General features: G+C 38.0%; 2 protein-coding genes across 2 annotated transcripts; both read left to right on the forward strand.

The window, feature by feature from the left end:
- On the forward strand, positions 3,216–18,735 carry LOC109826393 (TATA box-binding protein-associated factor RNA polymerase I subunit B-like). The gene is given in 9 exon segments (XM_020393426.1): positions 3,216–3,655; positions 4,722–5,479; positions 14,922–14,941; positions 15,060–15,185; positions 15,762–15,976; positions 16,060–16,454; positions 16,756–16,880; positions 18,003–18,027; positions 18,097–18,735. Coding segments are annotated over 9 exon segments (2,337 nt in total). The 5' UTR covers positions 3,216–3,491; the 3' UTR covers positions 18,606–18,735.
- Positions 18,339–22,935, forward strand: LOC109824945 (pentatricopeptide repeat-containing protein At5g66520-like). Its single transcript, XM_020391580.1, has 3 exons — positions 18,339–18,429; positions 18,739–20,922; positions 22,882–22,935. The coding sequence occupies exon 2, from the start codon at positions 19,102–19,104 to the stop codon at positions 20,911–20,913; it is 1,812 nt and encodes a 603-aa protein (XP_020247169.1). The 5' UTR covers positions 18,339–18,429; positions 18,739–19,101; the 3' UTR covers positions 20,914–20,922; positions 22,882–22,935.

Genomic DNA, 23,361 nt, shown 5'->3' on the forward strand with positions numbered 1-23,361 from the left:
TCGAACTCGTCTGGCATGTCGTCGGGGTGGAGCCTGGATCAGATCACACCCGATAATATTTGGTCCAGATCAGGTTGAGCTTGGTTGATGGGCCGATCTGGCCAATGCCCGAATCCGGATCCTCTCCTTATGAATCTTTCCTAATATTTCCTCATAAGTCATCCTAGCTTTTCATTTCATGGTCGACGGCCAAGATAAACTTTTTTAGAGTGAGAGGTTGGGAGAGGTAGGAGAGATCTTGGTCGTCGATCATGAAACGAAAGGTCAGGATTGCCTTATGAGGAAATATTAGGAGAGATTCATGAGGAGAGGATCTCAATTCCCAATGCCCCACCCCTATTTCGCACAAAACAGAACTATAATGGCGGTCTTTCCACAATTGAGTTATAGTCCACGGTGTATTAGCAATTAACCCATAAAAAATTGTGTGTGTGTGTGTGGTGGGGGGGGGTCCAATTCTTGTTTATTTCCCTAAATTCATCTCCTAAGGCCCTCTTCGGATCCCCCCCGGCGCCGCCGCCGTCACCGGCGGACCCGAAAAAGCTCTCCTCCTGGTCCTCCTTGTTGGCCCTTTTATTTTGATGATGTTTTAACAAATAATTTATGACTAATATTGTTTGTCTAGTGTTTGTGTTTTCTTATTTATTCTAGACAAACAATGTGTTGGAGGTTGGATAGATTGCGTCACAATAATCATATCAAATGGAGGTTGGCGGAATATCTGTATGAAGCCTTACAATTCAAGTTGAAGATCCAAGTTCAAGCTTCATCCGCAAGTTCACCAAGAAGAGCTTATTGAAGATTACTGCTTGGTATATTAGTTTAGGTTTATGCTTTGTGTGCTTATGCTTTAAGCTCAAATGGTGCACGTACACGTTTTCTTGATTTATTGACTATTATACATCCATTTGAGATAATAGGACCCGAAAAAGCTCTCCTCCTGGTCCTCCTTGTTGGCCCTTTTATTTTGATGATGTTTTAACAAATAATTTATGACTAATATTGTTTGTCTAGTGTTTGTGTTTTCTTATTTATTCTAGACAAACAATGTGTTGGAGGTTGGATAGATTGCGTCACAATAATCATATCAAATGGAGGTTGGCGGAATATCTGTATGAAGCCTTACAATTCAAGTTGAAGATCCAAGTTCAAGCTTCATCCGCAAGTTCACCAAGAAGAGCTTATTGAAGATTACTGCTTGGTATATTAGTTTAGGTTTATGCTTTGTGTGCTTATGCTTTAAGCTCAAATGGTGCACGTACACGTTTTCTGCTTATGCTTTAAGCTCAAATGGTGCACGTACACGTTTTCTTGATTTATTGACTATTATACATCCATTTGAGATAATAATAATGGTGCACGTACACGTTTTCTTGATTTATTGACTATTATACATCCATTTGAGATAATAATATGTTTTCGGATTATTGACTTAATATAACTAGTTTACATCTTTTATAAAGTCTATAAATCCATTTAAAAGAAGTTTCAAACTTCTTTGAACTTGTTTTGTCAAAATCAAGTTTTAATAAGTTCATGTCCGTGCATGTTTTGGCAAAACAGATGAGTTTTCACAATTGGGAAATGCAATTTGAAAAATTTCTTCGTTTACATGTTTATCTTCATATATAAAAACATTTTTCCAATTTTTACTAATGTTGGAGTTGTTTTGTTGTTTTCAACTGAATTTACAAAAACAAGTTTTCAGTAGTTTTTCAGAAAATATAATATCTATGTTCAAATAATTATTTCTCACAAATGGGGAGTGATATTTAAGAAATTCTTTCACTAACATGTTTATATACATGTTTAGAAACTTCCATCGAAATTTTATGATTTTTAGAGTTGATTTACTATTTTTTAATTGATTTTACATAGCTAGATACACATTTTGAGGTTTGTGCATGTTCTGTGAACAGTGCTGGTCGACCAGTGCACTGTTCATGGTTGACCGAACAGTGTACCATTGCAATAACAGCTAGTTTTTTTAGATTTTGGATTTTTATATTTTTCTTGGGTTTTGGCCTATTGTTTTGAGTAACTATAAATACCCTTCAACCCTCAACACTTATAACTACTTAAGGAAAGTTTTAAACAAGTTTACAAATGTTTTAAGTGTGTTTAAGTTTGTTTTTGAGTGTGTTTTACAAGAGTTTTTGTGAAGAAACTTTCACAAGAGGAGGAGATCATTTCTTTGGTGTTTGGACTTCAATCTCATCTCTCTCCCTCTTGATTTTCTTTCACAAGAGGAGGAGATCATTTCTTTGGTGTTTGGACTTCAATCTCATCTCTCTCCCTCTTGATTTTCAGAGAAGTTTATGTTGAACTCATCTCTAGCTTTATTTATATATTTGTTTGATTATAAATTTCATTAAGCTGGATTACTTATTGAGTTTGTATTTCACTTTTCTCATTGATTACACACACACCCCCCTTGAGCTTTTAGTATTATCAAATATTGTATACATTTGGGTTGTGGGTTGTATCTTTAAGAGTGTGCTTAATTGAGTTCTCATCTTGTTAGAGAACAAACTATTTGTCTTTGAGCTTTCATTGTGAGATCACTTTGTATTACACATTTACACTGAGATGAGTGTGTGGTGAGGACGTAGTCGATACCAAGAGGAGTGACGTTGATAGTAAATCCTAGTGAGAGGTAGTAAAGCCGAGCACTTAAAGGAGGCGATACGTGAGAACCAACACTTGAGGTGGTAGTTTGTGTGGTTACATTGTGAGTGATTATAAACGTTGATTGGTGAGCGTTGAAAACTGATATTGTGAGGTGTAAATATTTTCGGGTGAACGTCGAAAACCCGGTTGTGATAGTGGATTTCTCCCTGGGAGTTGGGAGCGGAGACGTAGGTCGGAAGGACCGAACTCCGTGATCATACCGTGTGTTTGATTTTTTGCACTATCTCATTTACATATAGTTTCATGTTTATATTGTTCTTGGTTTAATTTCATATACTTGCTTATATCTCATTGAATATCTTATTTGTAAGAGTAATTAATTAATAAGTTTTTAATGAGTATAAAATTGAATTAGATTAGCATTTACCATATTCACCTCTTCTAGGGTCCTAACACTCCTCTGATCCGCCACCAAACCCAAACACGACCCAATAAAGTATTCGGATTCAATCTCAGTTAAGACCCTCACCCAATAACCATGGACGATGACGACGACGACGACGGCTGGAACTAGCACTCGCGACTTCTATCTCGACGACGACGGCTACTACTGCACCCAATGCGGGTCCCAGTCCCAAGACCTCATCCACACCCAGACTGCTGACGAGAACCTCCTCGCTGACGGCACCCTCTACAACATACGCCACACCCGCACCCTCCTCTCGCAAGAATTGGATCGAACACTTGGCAGGCGCCCGGCGGCAAAGCAAGAAAATGAGGATTTCTTCGGGGTCGGGGATGATGGGTTGTCGGAGTCGAGGGGTTTCGGGTCAGGTTTGGTTTCAGATAGGGAGGAGCTCATGGATGTGATAAGGTTTAGGTATGTGGAGGGGTTGCAGGTGATGGTGCAGAGGCAGTGCGAGGTTTTGGTGGAGAGGTTTGGGGTGAGTGCTTATGATGTTGGGATTGTGGGGCCCATTTTGTTGAGGTATGTGGCGGAGAGGAGGGTGCTTGCGGATGATTAGCCGAAGAAGGCGATTGAGGAGTCAGAGGTCATGGTTGAGGCTGCGGGGTTGACTCGGGTTGGTGAAGAAGGTAATGCTGAGAAAGGCCATTTTTATTATTGATAGTATTGTTTGATGTTATGTGATGGTTGTAGGTTGATTGAATATTGAATTTGGAAGCATAAGATTGCTGCTAGTTCAATCCAATTTCATGTTGTGCTGCTTGATTTTTAGTAAAAAGGTATGGCTTAAACTGAAGAATGTCATCTAATTATAAAATGTGATCGCGAAACTTAGGGGAAAGGGTGAGGGTTAGGGGTTATGGTTAGGTTAGAGCACTTGTTGAGGATTTTTGCAACTTTAGATTTAGAAATGGGGTTGATAAGTTTAAAATGACAAATACACTGTTTAGTTGATATATGTTTCATGCTGGGGATGTGGCGTTACCACGTGGGAGTGGGATTAATGCGTCAAGTTTAATGCCCGAAAATTGCACTGGGTATAATCGGATTTATGATTTTAGTTAGATATCCTCTTGCAAAATGCATGTTCAACCAAACAAAAACTTAGTTGGATTTTGTTTTTCATCAAAATCCTCTTTAATGTCTAGCTCTGAATAATATTTCGACCATGACCTTTTCAAAGTCCAATACTTGCTTGAAAATCCTTGGAAATGCCAATCCACAACCAAAACAAGCCCTTATTGAGATACATGAATATTAGTGTTTATTGTTTCCGTTCATCATTTCTGATACTAAGTTCTATAAGATCATAAGGTTAAGCATAAAAATGGACTGTAATTCAATTGTATGCACTATATTATGTTACTCATCTTGTTTTAGATATATCATATACATGAGAAGTTATGGGTGGTGTTGAGCTCATTTTAACTGAAATTCATTACCTGCCTTTACTATAATCTTGAACAACTTGTTAGCTTATATTATTTCCTCATTTAGTGCATTGTTGGCAAACAATTTTAATGTATCTACCATTATTTCGTATGATTTTGCATACTGTTTACTATATAGTAAATAACATCTTTGCATGCTTCTTTATCTATATATGATTTACTAAAATTCCTAGTCCTTTGGTTGCAGAAAAACCCAAAAAGTTTAAGCGCATTCAACCAAAGTATAGATCAGAACCCCACAATGCATATGGTCAGAGAGCCATAATTATATGGCTCCATTCTTTGTGAAGAACGATGCCTTTGTATTCTACGTTGGCTATTTCTTTTTTAGTTTGCCACATTGCAAGAGAGCCAATCCTACCGACGGACATCTTGAAATGGGCGTCAGAGGGAAAACTCCCTTTTCTTGCTGCCTTCATTGAAATGAATCGACGCCTTGAAAAGCCTTCAAGTCCTTGCCCCTTGAGTTTAAGGGCTTTGTTCAGACCTATACAAGTTATTGGAGCAGAACAACTAGAAGCAACAGCTGCTTCTATAGCTCAAGCTATTGGTTTACGCCTTCCTTCTGTGAATTTCTATGCAATTTCTCATCGATATCTCTAGGAGCTTTCCCTTTCGGTAGAGAAGATTCTTCCTCATGCATGTCGTATTTATGAATGGTCACTCCTTGCAGACTTGTGGTTGTTGAGTAAGGTCTCGGGATTTCCAACTCGTGCTTGTGCAATGTCAATTTTAATTGTGGCCATGAGATTGTTATACAATATACAAGGCCAAGGTATGTGGGAGATGAGTCACTCTAAAGTTAGAAATTCTCCTCCAAATGATCAGAAACCCGAAAGGAAATTGTTACATGTTCAAGCTTCGGACTACAGTTGTCAGGAGTTATTTAGCATTCTTGAAGCCACATATGATAAGATCAACACAACTCGTGGTAACTAGTTTCTGCTCAGTTTTGTTTTAGTGTTTATCAATTATTTTCTATAACTTAATTATTGGTGTAGATATCCAAAGTGTTAAATGTTGAGTTGTAAGTTTGTAACTTTTAGGTAGTGTTGAATATCAATGAAAATTTTCTAGTTTATTTATGATCAAGGTTTTAAATGTCGGTTATCGGGGATTTATCGGACGGTCAAAATTCTTATCGGATAGCGAAAATCGGGGATATATCGGGGATAAGTAGTATTTATCGGAGTAATATACTAGCAAATAATAAACAAACATAAGCTTGAAAAATAATATAATGTTAGTCAAAATGGAATAATAAACTAGCAAATAATAAGATAACATCAAGAATGAAGAACCATCTACGCATCTACATAATTATTGTTTAATCATGAGATTCATAAACTAACTTACTAAGTTGATATTTAGTAGTTATGAGCCATTATCAATATCCATAAACAAACATAAGCTAATCACCAATCAACCAAGTTCCAAAAGCAACAAATAGTTCATAATTTGTAAACATTCAAAGAGCAAATCCAAAAGAAAGTAAAAGCTCCAAAATCCTACTTATCGGCCGATAAAGCCGATATTTAGAGCCTACTTATCGGCCGATAAGTACCTTTATCGCCGATAACTCGCCGATAAACCTCAAAAAACGATAACCTATTAAAAATCCTACTTATCCTAAGTTGTATCTTCTCTTCGGAACTTAGCGATCCTCATGGGAGCTTGAGGATAGATGATTCTCATGGTAAATTGAGAATCGAGAGGTAAAACAACACAGTGGAACACAGGTTGAAGCGTGAAACGAGATGACAAGTCGAAGAATCTAAGCATCCGGTTTTTAGCCTGTGAGTCGATTTATACATGTACATGAGTCGACTCATCAGGTTGAGTTGACTCATGCCTGTCATGAGTCAACTCGTGAAACCCAGTCGTTTTGTCAAAAGTTTCTGACCAGCCAACTCATCATTTCATGAGTCGACCCATGTGTCATGAGTTGACTCATATATGCACATGAGTCGACTCATCGAGGGTTTCTTGGTTTGTTTGGGTTTCTGTTTACACGTTTTTTTGTCTGTAGGGTTTGGGCTTGGTTATTTACTACTTTGTCATCTATGTTACACCTATAAAAGGGGTTGTTTAGGGTTTCTAATCAAACAGATGTAATCAAAGAGAGATTCTAATCAAGAGAGATTAGGGTTTAGAGAGATTTGAGAGTTTGTTCTCGATTCTAGTGAGATTGTGAGAGAGGGATTGTAATTTTTTCATACTCATAATCTAGAGAGGATATTTTCCTTCGCCACATACTGAATTATTCTTATGTTTCCGTCATCCTCTTCTCAACCCACTTTTAATAATTCCGTGATCAAAGGTACTCGCACGGAGACTCGTATCAAGTTGGTACCAGAGTAATCAGATCCTATAAAGGAGGCATCCTGTGTATGGTCCTGACTCGATCACAATATAAGAAGCTAGGCGAGATCCTTATTTCATTGGAAAGAGTCCAGAAATTAAGAAAGAAGAAGATGACTGAAGGAGATAGTTCAGTGAGGCTGGATGCATTGGAGAAACAGATGGAGACAATGAGTTCGACTCTCACACAGCTCATCAATATCTTCCAAGAAAAAGACAAAAAGGAGGAATCTTCTTTGAAAGGCAAGAAGAAACTTATGGAGTCCGATCGAGAAGGCGAGGAATCTGATTCTAATAGGGAGGCCATGATTATCAAAACTGTTCTGCATCAAGGGGGTAAGGATTCTTACCAGAATTTGAAGATAGACTTCAAGGTAGAGATTCATGTTTATGATGGGAGTGTCAATATCGAGAGGCTTGATGATTGGATCGAGCGGATGGAGACGTATTTTACCCTCTATGGATATTCATCCAAGAAGAAGATTGTGTTCACGACTTTGAAGCTTTCGGGGCACGCGTTGACGTGGTGGAAATCCTACTGTAAGCAGGAGAAGAAGGCGGTATCGTGGAAGAAGTTCAAGGAGCTACTGAGGAAGTAATTCTACCCGGTGGGATTTCTTGAGGAGCGTTGGTACAAGTGGTACGGCTTACGCCAAAGAGTCAATCAAACCGTTCAAGAGTACACTATAGAGTTTCAATAACAGGTGATGGTCCTTAACATTATGAAGGAGTACTCTGTTTTTATGAAGTACATAGCGGGTTTGAGCGATTACATCTGGAAGGGGATGAAGCTGTTCACGGTCGAGACGATTGCAGAGGCGAGCGTGAAGGCTATTGTGTCACGTCCCGCTTCCCAAAATACCCGGAAATCAGAACGTGAACAAGCCCGCGACGTATTAGATCAAGGAGAGTAAATAAAAACATTTCTCCTTAACCTAATACGCTAAGCGTCTGGAAATAATACAATGCAAAAGCACAGGTCCCCGATCATAATCAGTAAGAATATAATGAACAACACAGAATAAAATAATACATATCACAATGAATAACATCCGAGACATAATATTCGGGTCAAACATGCCCTTATACAAATCTGAACAAATGAATACAGAAGAGATACCAAAATACATCGATCAATGAAAAAAGAAGAAACTACAAGGGTAAACTGGAACCATCAAAGAATAGGTTTCGACTCCTTCTACTCCGTGTGCAAGGCACTCCTGCTGAGAATCCCCTGGCTCCTGGCGATCTCCCAGCTGGACCTGTTCTTCCCCTAAGTCTGACGTATACCAGAGAAAACAGGTGTATGGCACACGGCAAGACCCGACCCCACAAAGAAAATAGAACGAACGAAATCCAATGCGAAAAACGATACAATAACCGAAACAACAAAAGAACGTACAACTGAAATCCACAAATCAACATGAAAACACTACTAAATCATAATAACATAAAGCATCCAAAATCGATGAGGTAACGAGGTCATGCAGCTAGCGATCAGACTAATCATCCAAGTCACAAGGGCATACACTAGATGGAATTAATACTTAAAAATCTACAACAAGAGACGTAGTACGTCGAGCGAAATAATCCAAACAAGGAAACCCTCATGTATATACCATATGTCTCAAATTATAGATAATTAAATATTAATCCCGATCTATGTATGAAAAGAAACACAACCAGCCTATATCTCATAAGAATCATACTTAGCCAAGAATCGAGGTCATGTAACTAACTATCCCATCACTCATCTCAAATAATCAACAATCGCAATATCACTGCTCCTCAGACCCACCCCAGGCCGACACAAGGCGCTAGCGTGAGCCTGGAAAATAATCAATAATCTCGATATCACTGCACCTCAGACCCATCCCAGGCCGACACAAGGCGCTGGCGCGAGCCTGGAAAATAATCACAATCACAATATCTCAACTCCTCAGACCCACCCCGGTGACTACACAAACTTCACCGGCGTGAGCCTAGAAAATAATCAACAATCGCAATATCTCATCTCTTCAGACCCACCCCGGTGACTATACAAACTTTACCGGCGCGAGCCTGGAATATAATCAACAATCGCAATATCTCATCTCCTCAGACCCACCCCGATGACTACACAAACTTCACCGGCGTGAGCCTAGAATATACATCAACCATCACAATCGCTCACATGGACCAAGACTTCTCACCCCAATTCTCGTAATTCCAAGTCAACTACACACGAGATTCTAGACACCCCAATTCTCGTAATTCCAAGTCAACTACACACGAGATTCTAGATCCTAACTGTGTCATACAGGTCACTATAGTCATAAACTCCTAATAAAGATTCTAGATCCTAACTGTGTCATACAGGTCACTATAGTCATAAACTCCTAATAATTCTCAATCACGACATGGAACAATCAATGCAACTAATCATGTACAATAATATCATAGCATATCAGATAATCAAAATAAGAAATATAAATCATAAACAACATCTACATAATTCAGAAAATAATCTTTTTCTAAATTAATTCATTTTTAATTAACTCGCTTAACAATTAATCTAAACTATTTTTTTTTAATTCTTTTAAATTATTATAATTATCTAAAAATGATTCTTTTGCCGAACTAAATTCTTTTAATTCATTATAATTATTCTACAAATGCTATTTATCATATTACTCTAATATATTTTAATATTCTTCATCAACAATCCACACAGGTAATTATAATTCATATTTTACAGAAAAATAGTTCTGAGCAAGCGGGATCTTGCCTCGGGTTCGTGGGCGTGAACGGAGCAGCGGGGAGCGGCGGTGGTTCAGATCTGAGAGGAGGATTAGTGGTCAACGGGGGCTGACCGCGGGGAGGTGGTGCGGGCCGTGGTGTTGGGAACGGAGGGCAGCGATGACGGGTCGACGGGTCGCGAGTGGATGACGATGGCAGATCTGATCTCAGGGAGAAGGAGGGCGGAGACAGAATAATTATCTATAATTAAAAACGTACATGTTGTGCTATTACAACAATCGATACGAAATAGTCAAAATATACCCATATTGTATAATTAAACAAGAATAATTAATAATAAAAATATTTCTACTTAAATTTAAAATTAAATAATTATGAGACAATTACGTACACAGTAAAACGTACTAGTTATGCTAATACGATAGATAATATGTAACAATAGAAATAATACAATAAATTATACCAAAAACACGTAATTAATAATACCATGTATTATATGAAATAATTTGTAATAATATTAATAATACAATATATTATTTAAAATATTACGTAATAGTACCGACAACACAACAAATTAATTCTAGAAATTTTTACCGCACAAAATAAATTTATAAATACCAAAATCATTTAAATAAATATATAATCAGATTTTTAAATTATAGAAAATTATAAGAATTCGAGAAAAATACAAATACTCTTTTAAAAATCATAATTAAATATTTTAAAATACTAAAAAATTATTTTAAGTAGTATCAAAATTTCATGATCCTTACATTCTACCCCCTTTAAAACAAATTCCGTCCTCGGAATTAAAAGAACCCAAGGACAGATATGGATAGATATCCATTAGAAGACGAGACAAGAAACAAGAAACAGTGAAAAGTTAAGAGACAAGAAACAACAGGAAGATCCGGAGTCAAAAGAGATTAGGTAGGGACTAAGACGTAATCTATCGAGATGATAGGATAAGGGCTAGCTATAGTCTTACGGATGAAATATGATATGCATCTAAATTATCCATTATATTCTCACTAGTGGAAACTCGGGACCGTGATCGGGACCGTGACCTGCATTGGCACCAAAAAAACCTGTCACGCCCCGCTTCCCAAAATACCCGGGAATCGGAACGTGAACAAGCCCGCGACGCCAAAATACCCGGGAATCGGAACGTGAACAAGCCCGCGACGTATTAGATCAAGGAGAGTAAATAAAAACATTTCTCCTCAACCTAATACGCTAAGCGTCTGGAAATAATACAATGCAAAAGCACAGGTCCCTGATCATAATCAGTAAGAATATAATGAACAACACAGAATAAAATAATACATATCACAATGAATAACATCCGAGACATAATATTCGGGTCAAACATGCCCTTATACAAATCTGAACAAATGAATACAGAAGAGATACCAAAATACATCGATCAATGAAAAAAGAAGAAACTACAAGGGTAAACTGGAACCATCAAAGAATAGGCTTCGACTCCTTCTACTCCGTCTGCAAGGCACTCCTGCTGAGAATCCCCTGGCTCCTGGCGATCTCCCAGCTGGACCTGTTCTTCCCCTAAGTCCGACGTACACTAGAGAAAACAGTGTATGGCACACGGCAAGACCCGACCCCACAAAGAAAATAGAACGAACGAAATCCAATGCGAAAAACGATACAATAACCGAAACAACAAAAGAACGTACAACTGAAATCCACAAATCAACATGAAAACACTACTAAATCATAATAACATAAAGCATCCAAAATCGATGAGGTAACGAGGTCATGCAGCTAGCGATCAGACTAATCATCCAAGTCACAAGGGCATACACTAGATGGAATTAATACTTAAAAATCTACAACAAGAGACGTAGTACGTCGAGCGAAATAATCCAAACAAGGAAACCCTCATGTATATACCATATGTCTCAAATTATAGATAATTAAATATTAATCCCGATCTATGTATGAAAAGAAACACAACCAGCCTATATCTCACAAGAATCATACTTAGCCAAGAATTGAGGTCATGTAACTAACTATCCCATCACTCATCTTAAATAATCAACAATCGCAATATCACTGCTCCTCAGACCCACCCCAGGCCGACACAAGGCGCTGACGCGAGCCTGGAAAATAATCAATAATCTCGATATCACTGCACCTCAGACCCACCCCAGGCCGACACAAGGCGCTGGCGTGAGCCTGAAAAATAATCACAATCACAATATCTCAACTCCTCAGACCCACCCCGGTGACTACACAAACTTCACCGGCGCGAGCCTGGAAAATAATCAACAATCGCAATATCTCATCTCCTCGGACCCACCCCGGTGACTACACAAACTTCACCGGCGCGAGCCTGAAATATAATCAACAATCGCAATATCTCATCTCCTCAGACCCACCCCGGTGACTACACAAACTTCACCGGCGCGAGTCTGGAATATACATCAACCATCACAATCGCTCACATGGACCAAGACTTCTCACCCCAATTCTCGTAATTCCAGGTCAACTACACACGAGATTCTAGATCCTAACTGTGTCATACAGGTCACTATAGTCATAAACTCCTAATAATTCTCAATCACGATATGGAACAATCAATGCAACTAATCATGTGCAATAATATCATAGCATATCAGATAATCAAAATAAGAAATATAAATCATAAACAACATCTACATAATTCAGAAAATAATCTTTTTCTAAATTAATTCATTTTAAATTAACTCGCTTAACAATTAATCTAAACTAATTTATTTTTCAAAATAAATTCTTTTAAATTATTATAATTATCTAAAAATAATTCTTTTGCCGAACTAAATTCTTTTAATTCATTATAATTTTTCTGAAAATGTCATTATCATATTACCATGATATAATTAATATTCTTCAACAAACAATCCCACACAGATAAATACATCACAATTAAACTACGCAAACGATTCATAATAATGTAAATATTCAATTACGAAACAAGGAGAGCGGGATCTTGCCTGCGAGACCGTAAAGTAAAATTAGGGTTTTTAAACAAAAATAATTAAAATAACTAATTACAGGTATTTAAAAAGTAATCTAATTACAGAATAATTATCTATAATTAAAAACGTACATGTTGTGCTATTACAATAATTGATACGAAATAGTCAAAATATACCCATATTGTATAATTAAACAAGAATAATTAATAATGAAAATATTTCTACTTAAATTTAAAATTAAATAATTATGAGACAATTACGTACACAGTAAAACGTACTAGTTATGCTAATACGATAGATAATATGTAACAATAGAAATAATACAATAAATTATACCAAAAACACGTAATTAATAATACCATGTATTATATGAAATAATTTGTAATAATATTAATAATACAATATATTATTTAAAATATTACGTAATAGTACCGACAACACAACAAATTAATTCTAGAAATTTTTACCGCACAAAATAAATTTATAAATACCAAAATCATTTAAATAAATATATAATCAGATTTTTAAATCATAGAAAATTATAGGAATTCGAGAAAAATACAAATACTCTTTTAAAAATCATAATTAAATATTTTAAAATACAAAAAAATTATTTTAACTAGTATCAAAATTTTATGATCCTTACATATTGCCATCGAGGGCAAACAGAAGAAGAGCAACGAGACGAAGGGAGATGCAAAACAAGCAGGAGGCAAGTCTGGTGGTTCCAAACCTAAGGAGGAGAAGAAGAGTGATCCAGGAAAAACAGAACTGATTTGTAGTCATTGCGAGAAGACATGACATATCACTGATCAATGTTGGGACAAGTATCTTCATCTCAAGCCAAGGGGGTTGAAGAAGAAAGAGGTGAAAAAGACATACGTGATAGCACAGGGTTCGAAGGAAGTTCCTGGGATGACAGAGCCCAACAACAATCTTAATCTTATGGCGGGGAAGCAGACCACGAAAGAAGACGAAGATCCCAGAGAGCAGCTCTTTGTTCTAAAGTTGCAAGTGAAGACCAGTTTGGTTGATGTCATAGTTGATCCAGGCAGCAAGAAGAATTTGATATCCGATGCCTTAGTTCAGAAGCTGGGACGGAAGACGGTCAAACATCCGAAACCCTATCCATTAGGGTGGATTCAGAAGGAGACGGGACTGAGTGTGGTTGATCAATGCACTTTTAGATTTGCGCTCCACGAGTCATATATTGATGAGGTCACGTGCAACGTCGTTCCATTGGATGTTTGTCAGGTTATACTGGGCAATCCGTACTTGTGAGATAGATACGTGATCTACGAAAGGCGAGCTCAGAAGTACACATTCATCAATGATGGTGAAAAGTTCATATTTCGTTTGGCGTTTCTTCTGAAGGAGACAAACTTGGTGACGGTGACGCGAGTGAAGAGGCTAGCATCGAAAAGGAGTTGCACGATGAGGTGATGAACGAAGAAGTCGTTTCCAGTTGTACGTTGATATCAGGTTCCTAGCAAAGCCAAGTGGTGCGAAAAGGATGGAGGAGCTCACGAGTTTTCTCAGCTAAAGTTTTAACTTGAATGGGACTTCAAGTTCTTAAAGGTGGGGACTCATGATACAGGTGTATCTTCTCTTTGGAACTTAGCAATCCTTATGGGAGCTTGAGGATAGATGATTCTCATGGTAACTTGAGAATAAAGGGGTAAAACAATACAGTGGAATACAGGTTGAAGCGTAGAACGAGACGGCGAGTCGAAGAATCGAATCATCCAGTTTTTAGTCCGTGAGTCGACTCATACATGTACATGAGTCGACTCATCAGGTTGAGTCGACTCATCAGGTTGAGTCGACTCATCAGGTTGAGTCGACTCATCAGGTTGAGTCGACTCATGCCTGTCATGAGTCGACTCACGAAACCCATCCGTTTTGTCAAAAGTTTCTGACCAGTTAACTCATCATTTCATGAGTCGACTTATCGAGGGTTTCCTGGTTTTTTGGGGTTTTTGTTTACACGTTTTCCTGTGGGGTTTGGGCTTGGTTATTTATCACTTTGCCATCCACGTTGTTACACCTATAAAAGGGGTTGTTTAGGGTTTCTAATCAAGCAAATATAATCAAAGAGAGATTCTAATCAAGAGAGATTAGGGTTTAGAGATAATTAAGAGTTTGTTCTCGATTCTAGTGAGATTGTGAGAGAGGGATTGTAATCTTTTCATACTCATAATCTAGAAAGGATATTTTCCTTCGCCACATACTGAATTATTCTTGTGTTTTTATCATCTTCTTCTCAACCCACCTTTGATAATTCCGCGATCAAAGGTACTCGCACGATGACTCGTATCAATTAAGCTTCAAGGTAAGATTGTATGTCATGTCATAGTAACAATTTGCATCTTTATCGTCACATCAATTTTTGTTATATGAGAACCGACTCACTTTTTTTTCTTTTGTCAACAGATTATTTACAAGACTTGCCCTCTTACCTCAAACATTGCAAGGATGTTATTTTTTGTCGGTGCAACAAAATATTATGAGGAGGATAAGTTAATTAAAATATTATGGGATATGTATGAGAAAGAGGAGGTATGTCGTCCTACCATCATTTCTAGGTGTAATTTTAGCAGTTAATCTCCCGGACACCATTTTTTTAACCTCTACCTTGTTAGGCCGTTTTCATGGGAGAAATGAGTTGTTGCACGCTTTTTGTGTGCTTACTTGGCTGGAGTTTATCTTTTTTGGGTAGCGGAGGACGAGTAAGATTCAATCAAAAGAAACTGAAAGTAGAATCCTGTCTTGGCAATAAATGGTTGTTATTACTGCCTGTGCTATTTTGCTTGTCAAAAGAGAACGAACACCTTGTTAGGAACAAAAACCCACAGAGCACCCAGCACGAGCCTTAAAATAAATGATCATCCAACTTCTAATTTTTATTGGGGCGCGTTCTGGATTTTCTAAGACACGTCAAAATCCCCTTCCTCCCGACATGATTCTTTATAGAGGACGACTCTCTATAGGATATTTTTTTTGATTCAAAATAGATGATATATAATTGAGAGAATGATCATTCTTTTTGGTGCATAGTACAGTCACCCCCGTAACATCACTGTTTTGAACTTATTGTTCCTGCGTTTTCATTGGTTGAAAACAACAATACTGCAGGGAGTCTGTGCGATTAACCCTATTTTTAAACATGTCTCTTTCATTCCAGTCTTTCTCTGTACGAGTTGGTCACTAATCTTTATGTACTCCAATCTTATTTTGTTCAGACCTATACAAGTTATTGGAGCAGAACAACTAGAAGCAACGGCTGCTTCTATAGCTCAAGCTATTGGTTTACGCCTTCCTTCTGTGAATTTCTATGCAATTGCTCATCGGTGCTGCTTCTATAGCTCAAGCTATTGGTTTACGCCTTCCTTCTGTGAATTTCTATGCAATTGCTCATCGGTATCTCAATGAGCTTTCCCTTCCGGTGTTTACGCCTTCCTTCTGTGAATTTCTATGCAATTGCTCATCGGTATCTCAATGAGCTTTCCCTTCCGGCAGAGAAGATTCTTCCTCATGCATGTCGTATTTATGAATGGTCACTCCCTGCGGACTTGTGGTTGTTGAGTAAGGTCTCGGGATTTCCGACTCGTGCTTGTGTAATGTCAATTTTAATTGTGGCCATGAGATTGTTATATAATATACAAGGCCAAGGTATGTGGGAGATGAGTCACTCTAAAGTTAGAAATTCTCCTCCAGATGATCAGAAACCCGAAAAGAAATTGTTACATGTTCAAGCTTCGGACTACAGTTGTCAGGAGTTATTTAGCATTCTTGAAACCACATATGATAAGATCAACACAACTCGTGGTAACTAGTTTTTGCTTAGTTTTGTTTTAGTGTTTATCAATTATTTTCTATAACTTAGTTATTGGTGTAGATATACAAAGTGTTAAATGTTGAGTTGTAAGTTTGTAACCTTTAGGTAGTGTTGAATATCAATGAAATTTTCTAGTTTATTTATGCATATGAGTTACGGCTCTACCCAAAATTCAGCCATGGTTAGAAACAATATAAATGTTCAAAAGTTACTAGAAGACAAATGTTTTTGAGAAACTTCCCATGATCTTTTATATGAGAACTGACTCACTTTTGTTTCTTTTGTCAACAGATTATTTACAAGACTTGCCCTTTTACCTCAAACACTGCAAGGATGTTATTTTTGCTGGTGCAACAAAATCTTATGAGGAGGATAAGTTAATTAAAAGATTATGGGATATGTATGAGAAAGAGGAGGTATGTCGTCCTACCATCATTTTTAGGTGTAATTTAGCAGTTATCTCCCAGACACCATTTTTTAACCTCTACCTTGTTAGGCTGTTTTCATGAGAGAAATGAGTTGTTGCACGCTTTTTGTGTGCTTACTTGGCTGGAGTTTATCTTTTTTGAGTAGCGGAGGACGAGTAAGATTCAATCAAAAGAAACTGAAAGTAGAATCTTGTCTTGACAATAAACGGTTGTGATTATTGCCTGTGCTATTTTGCTTGTCAAAAGAGAACGAACACCCCTTATCTGGAAGTTTCAGGGACCCGACTTCTATTATGCTTGTTTATATTTGTATTAGTTACGAAAAGTAGTAATTTCCTGTCTATTGTTGTTAGTATGATCCATCCTTTCCTTTTATTTTTATGTTGTCTTGGAAAAGCACAAGGCACGATATGGAGGAAGAGTATGGAGGGTAGCGCAGTATCACACTTGAGATGAATCTGTAGGGTAAAGAAAAAATGAGACACAAATACAAGAGTAAAGGTTAAAACCAAATTCAAGGCTTTAATTCTATCTACTTCTGATAGTGAGAAAATTGACTGTAAGTAGTAGACAGATTTTTGTTTCAATAGAGATCAGTCTTGGACATTCTAATGTTCAAAGGTTGTTCATATGTGGATATTAACTTAAATTCACTTTCATGAGTGGAGAAGTTTAGCACAGACACAACCGAGGTTAATTAGGTCTAGGTTAATCTAGTTAAGTTAGATTAGGAACAAAAACCTACAGAGCACCCAGCACGAGCCTTAAAATAAATGATCATCCAACTTCTAGTTTTTATTGGGGCGCGTTCTGGATTTTCTAAGACACTTCAAAATCCCCTTCCTCCCGACATGATTCTCTATAGAGGACTCTCTATAGGATATTTTTTTGATTCAAAATAGATGATATATAATTGAGAGAATGATTATTCTTTTTGGTGCATAGTTCAGTCACCCCCGTAAAACAATGAAACTACATGGGTAGTGAGTTCAAAACAACAATACTGCAGGGAGTCTGTGCGATTAACCATTTTTAAACATGTCTCTTTCATTCCAGTCTTTCTCTGTACGAGTTGGTCACTAATCTTTATGTACTCCTATCTTCTTTTAGGACGATGGTGAAGAGGCAAAGAGACCAAGACACGGGGCATCAACGAACGGTTCATGGCATCCCTTTTAGGACGATGGTGAAGAGGCAAAGAGACCAAGACACGGGGCATCAACGAACGGTTCATGGCATCCCAAGAAACACGAGGAAAATAACACATGCACAGAGACACAAATGGATGAAGATATCATAACAGAGAATAATCCAACAAAACCTTTGGATCATAATATAGAGAAGCAGGAGGAAAATAACCCGGGCACAAAGACACAAATGGATGAAGATATCACAACAAAGAATAATCCAACTAAACCTTTGGATCATACTATAGAGAAGATAAAACTCGAAATGGAAGAGAATGGATTTGAGTACCTTCCTCCTAAAGCTCACCCAAAGATTGGGTATATTCACTATAGGAGGCAGAAAATAGACGGTAAGCTTGTTTGTGTTTGTCATGCTGATTACTATGTATTGCTTCGGGCTTGTGCTAAGCTTGTTGAAGTTGATGCTCAGACTATGCATCGATGTGTGCTTAGTCTCGAGCGGAGGCTTGAGTGGATCGACAAGCGAATTGATGAAGTTCTTTGTCATCAAGATAGTGGTCCTTGATTATTTTGTTAAGTTTGCGAGTGTGTTTTAGCTTTTTTGCACTTTTATTCTCTTATTTGTGTGTTCTATAGGTAAGGAAAAGAAAGTTGTTGTTCAATATTTTGTGTTTGATTCATCTTTTATGCGTTAATAGCTATTCTTATCATGAGGAAACAAATGAAGGGAATCCAAAGGAGACAAATCCCCATCTACCACCTCTACTATAAGCGGGGTCACTTCTTACATCGTAATCATACTGTATTTTTACTTAATTAGCATACCTCTTGAATCTCGTATCATGTATCGATATAAGTTACAATCTGATATTGTTGAACTGTGTTTATATCATTCATGCTCGAGCTTGCAATGAAAATCTCATTCGCTAATTACCAGTTTAGTCTCTCTTTTACTCTAATGGTAACTTTCATGCGCTTCTCTCTTCATCCACGAAATTCAAATAGCACGCGCAAACCACGTGCATAAGTTGGCGTATCAATTCAAAATCACGGATGCCATCATGCACTATCACTGCTCGAGCCCTGAGATGAGAGCACCGCTCTCGACCGTTATCTCCCGCCAGAATTCAAGCTCAAAACTCCTCCAGTCCTTCAGCTTCTCTACTTCATCCAACATCAAAACCCTCAAACAAACCCACGCCAACCTAATCCGAACCCAAGGAATCCACAACCCTCTCCTCATCGGCAAGCTCATCGCCGACATCGCCACCTCTCACCCCTCAAACCTCCCCTACGCTCGCTCCGTCTTCTCCCAAGTCCAAACCCAGCCCAATACTTTCACTTGGAACTCCTTAATCCGAGGCTACGCTCACTGCCAAAACCCAACAGAAGCCATTGCCCTCTTCCGGCTCATGCTCTGCAATGGCGTCTCCCCAAACAACTACACTTACCCTTTTGCCCTCAAAGCCTCCGCCTCTCTCCCGGACCCATGTGTCGGCCTCTCGCTTCACGGGTCCCTCATCCGTCGAGGTTTCGAAGATTTTGATGAATATATTCAAACTTCGCTCATTAACTTCTATGCCTCTTGCGGGTCTGTAGATGTCGCATGCAAGCTGTTCGATAAATGTCCTGTGAGAGATGTTACTACTTGGAATGCGCTTATTAAGGGGTATATCGAATGCGAGAGGTATAATGATGCGATTCGAGTGTTTAGGGTAATGCAGGATCGATCAAAGGTTAAGGGTGATGAAATCACGATGTTGGCTGTTGTATCGGCTTGTGCACATCTTGGGGCGTTGGAGGTGGGGAGATGGATGCATGCTTATATTGATAGGAATCGAATGAGGACGAGCTTGAACTTGGCGACTGCGTTGGTAAATATGTATGTAAAATGTGGGGAGATTGAGATTGCGAGCTCGTTGTTTCGGGGAATGAAGGAGAGGGATGTTAGGGTTTGGAGCGTGATGATCAGCGGGCTCGCCATTCATGGGCTTGGAAAAGAGGCATTGGGGCTATTCTACGAGATGCAATCAATTGGAATCAATCCCGATTCTGTTACACTCACTGCCGTTCTAAGCGCTTGTAGCCATTCGGGCTTGGTTAATGAGGGGCTCAAACTGCTTGATCGGATGCAAATAGATTATCTCGTTGAGCCAACAATAGAGCATTATGGTTGCATTGTGGATCTTTTGGGAAGGGCGGGGAGATTAAAAGAAGCCCTAGGTTTGATTCAGAGAATCCCTCTGAAGCCTGACGTGGCTCTCTGGGGCGCTCTTTTGGTCGCATGCAGGGTTCATAAGGATGTTGATATGGGAGAAAAAGTTGCAAAGGAAATGCTTGAATTAGATCCTCATCATGCTGGAGCTCATGTGTTCTTGTCGAATGTATATGCTTCTTATAAAAAATGGGAGCTTGTCGAAGAGGTCAGAAACTCAATGAAGGATCAAAAGATCAGAAAACCTCCGGGATCGAGTTTAATCGAATTGGATGGAGTCGTGCATGAATTTGTATCAGGAGACAGTTCACATCCTGATTCTCAAAAGATTTATTTGATGTTGGACGAGTTTCGAAGAATTAGGAGAATGAAAGAGCATCAGCCGTTCAGTGGACAAATGTTGTTTGATATTGAAGAGGAGGAGGACAAGGAGGTATGCCTTTCTCAACATAGTGAGAAATTGGCTGTTGCTTTTGGGTTGATTAAGACTAAACCAGGTTCTCAACTGCGCATAGTAAAAAATTTGAGGATTTGTGAAGACTGTCATTCGTTGATGAAGATGGTGTCTGAGTTCTTCAAGCGTGATGTGATTGTTAGAGATAGAAGTAGATTTCATCACTTTCGGAATGGAGATTGTTCGTGTAAAGAGTATTGGTGATTGATTGAGGTATGGCGTGACGTTTAAATCATCCTATTATTCATTTTCATTAGAGTTGAGTTGCAGTTGAACAAATGACCTTGATTTTAAGCACCATAGATTTTTGGGGAGAGAAGTAGTTACTTGGTTTGTTTTCAGGCAACGAGGTTCAAATTTATTGTTTCCAGCACAAAATTAACTTTAGGTGGCAATTTGTTATGGATTCGTATTTCCAGCACAAAATTTAATTGGTGAAAGATTTTGGTGAGCAAATATGTTCTTGTGGAATTTCAAGCATACATAAAAATGGAAGCTCTTAGGACTTACCGACCTTTTACTTTAAGTGTAGATATATTAAAGATCTTCTAAGGTTTAGAATCGTGGAGTGCGTATTATACTGGATAAGTGAACAGCAGAAAAATTAACTTTTTAGGACTACCTGACATCCAAATGTGGGCTCTTTTGTGGATGTTCAATAAATTAGCAATTCTCTGTTTTAAATTTACTTGCACGTCTTTTTTTTAATAGCTTTTACCAATGGAAATTGTTGATTGAAAAAGTGCTTGGAAAATTGTAATATCTCATTAGGAATGTCAGATGATGTACGGAATGCCCTAAATTTTCGACTTTGCATTATTCTTGTATTTATTATCTATGTGCTGTTTGTTTTGCCGAATGTTTGGTATGACCTTCTTTTGTTTCCCACAATGTTGTCACGTTACTCGTTGTAAAACAAGAATAGTTCTTTGTTGATGGCCATCTTGGTCTTATTTCTCTATGTTAACAAATCCATCTTGTTGATGGCATCCTTTGTTGGGTAGATGCTCTATCACTTTGGTACTTGCTATAGGTTTTATTTACTAGTTCTTAGATTATTGTGTCTGCTAGTCATTGTCCTATCTAAAACTGCAATAAAGTTGCACCAAAGTAGGCATATTTTGATGAAAATCTCTATGAATATACCGATTTGTAATGGGAGATGGATATCAGTTATTCACCAAGAAGAGCTTGTTTGTGGTTCTTTGAATATAATAGTTATTCTCACGTAAATTGAATTTCGTTTTAAGATCTCTGAAAGTTATGAATTTTTGGCATATTTCATGATAACTTCACATGATACTTATAGTTTATCAGTAAAGGAAAACTTAGAGACTTCTATATATAATTATCAAGAAGATCCAGGATATGATTTGCAAAATTCTCAAAGTAATCATCTCTTTTTGAATTAAGCTTTTAAACTTTTCTGAAAGCATGATGGGATCAGTTTTACTAGGGGTTTTTTAGATATTTTCCCTCAAGCCTTTATCTTTTTCATTTTGTGCATTTCTTTCAGAAACTTTCAAGTTGGTACGACACTACGGTTATATCAATGGCATTTTGTAACTCAGTTTCGCGAGTATGTTTCTAGCTTTTATTGTACACAGACTACCTACGTAACATTTTTTTTTAATTGTTTGTTAAGCCTGCTTTTCATGTTGGAGCTGATATGCAATTCTGCTCTTATTTGGTTTGTGTTTTACTTTTTCTACACGTATATTGGTTATTGACAAGCCTCTGATTTCCCTGTTGCTATTTTGAGCTGTTCATCTTGCTATCGTGCATTCGTTAAAAAAGTGCGTTTTTTTTTTAAATGTAAGTTTGAGCTTTTTATGATTGGCGCATTTAGTTCAGACTTAAGAGGTCATGCATTTGTTAAATATAAGGTACATTTCTTGCATAATTTTAAGCTTTTCACGATCGGTGCATTCAGTTAAATAGGTCATGCATTTGTTAAATAAGTATGTTACGTGCATAATTTTGAAATATTCAGGACTGGTGACTGCTGGGATATGAAAAGTTTAGATGAATCATTTGCTTGTTTGCCAGGGCTTGAATCGATTTATCTAAACAGCATGCTAGTATAGTTCTACAGGGATGAGTTGTTTCTATAGTTTTATTCATGCTTGAAAGTTATCTGTCATAAATACTATGATCCTATATGCTTAACAGGATCAAGCTCCCCTCGGGTTCTAAAACGATCGTCCCGAGTGGCTGCCGAGCAATTCTCAAGGCCGGTAATGCCTACCATAAGTTAATTCCGCGTCAAGAGGAACTGCTGGCCAAAGGTCCGTGGTGTGGCCATGAACCCAGTCGAGCATCCCCACGGTGGTGGTAACCACCAGCATATTGGGCATGCCTCCACGGTTCGACGTGATGCTCCACCTGGACAGAAGGTTGGTCTCATTGCTGCGAGGAGGACCGGGCGGCTCAGGGGACAGGCTGCTGCTACTGCTTCTAAGGCTGAGATTGGAGCTTAAGTGGTTTTTGTGCTGGGAGCAAAGACTAATTGTTATGAGGATCCTTTCTTCTTTGGGTAGTTGGGTAGGGAAATTATTTGGAACTTGTTCAGTCTTCAGTATTCAGTTTTGGGTAACTTCGCTTTGATTGCTCTAGTGTTTTATGTTTTCACCGGAACATTTATTCTTCTTC

Source organism: Asparagus officinalis, chromosome 10, assembly GCF_001876935.1.
Source record: "Asparagus officinalis chromosome 10, Aspof.V1, whole genome shotgun sequence".
NCBI classification, from domain to species: domain Eukaryota; kingdom Viridiplantae; phylum Streptophyta; class Magnoliopsida; order Asparagales; family Asparagaceae; genus Asparagus; species Asparagus officinalis.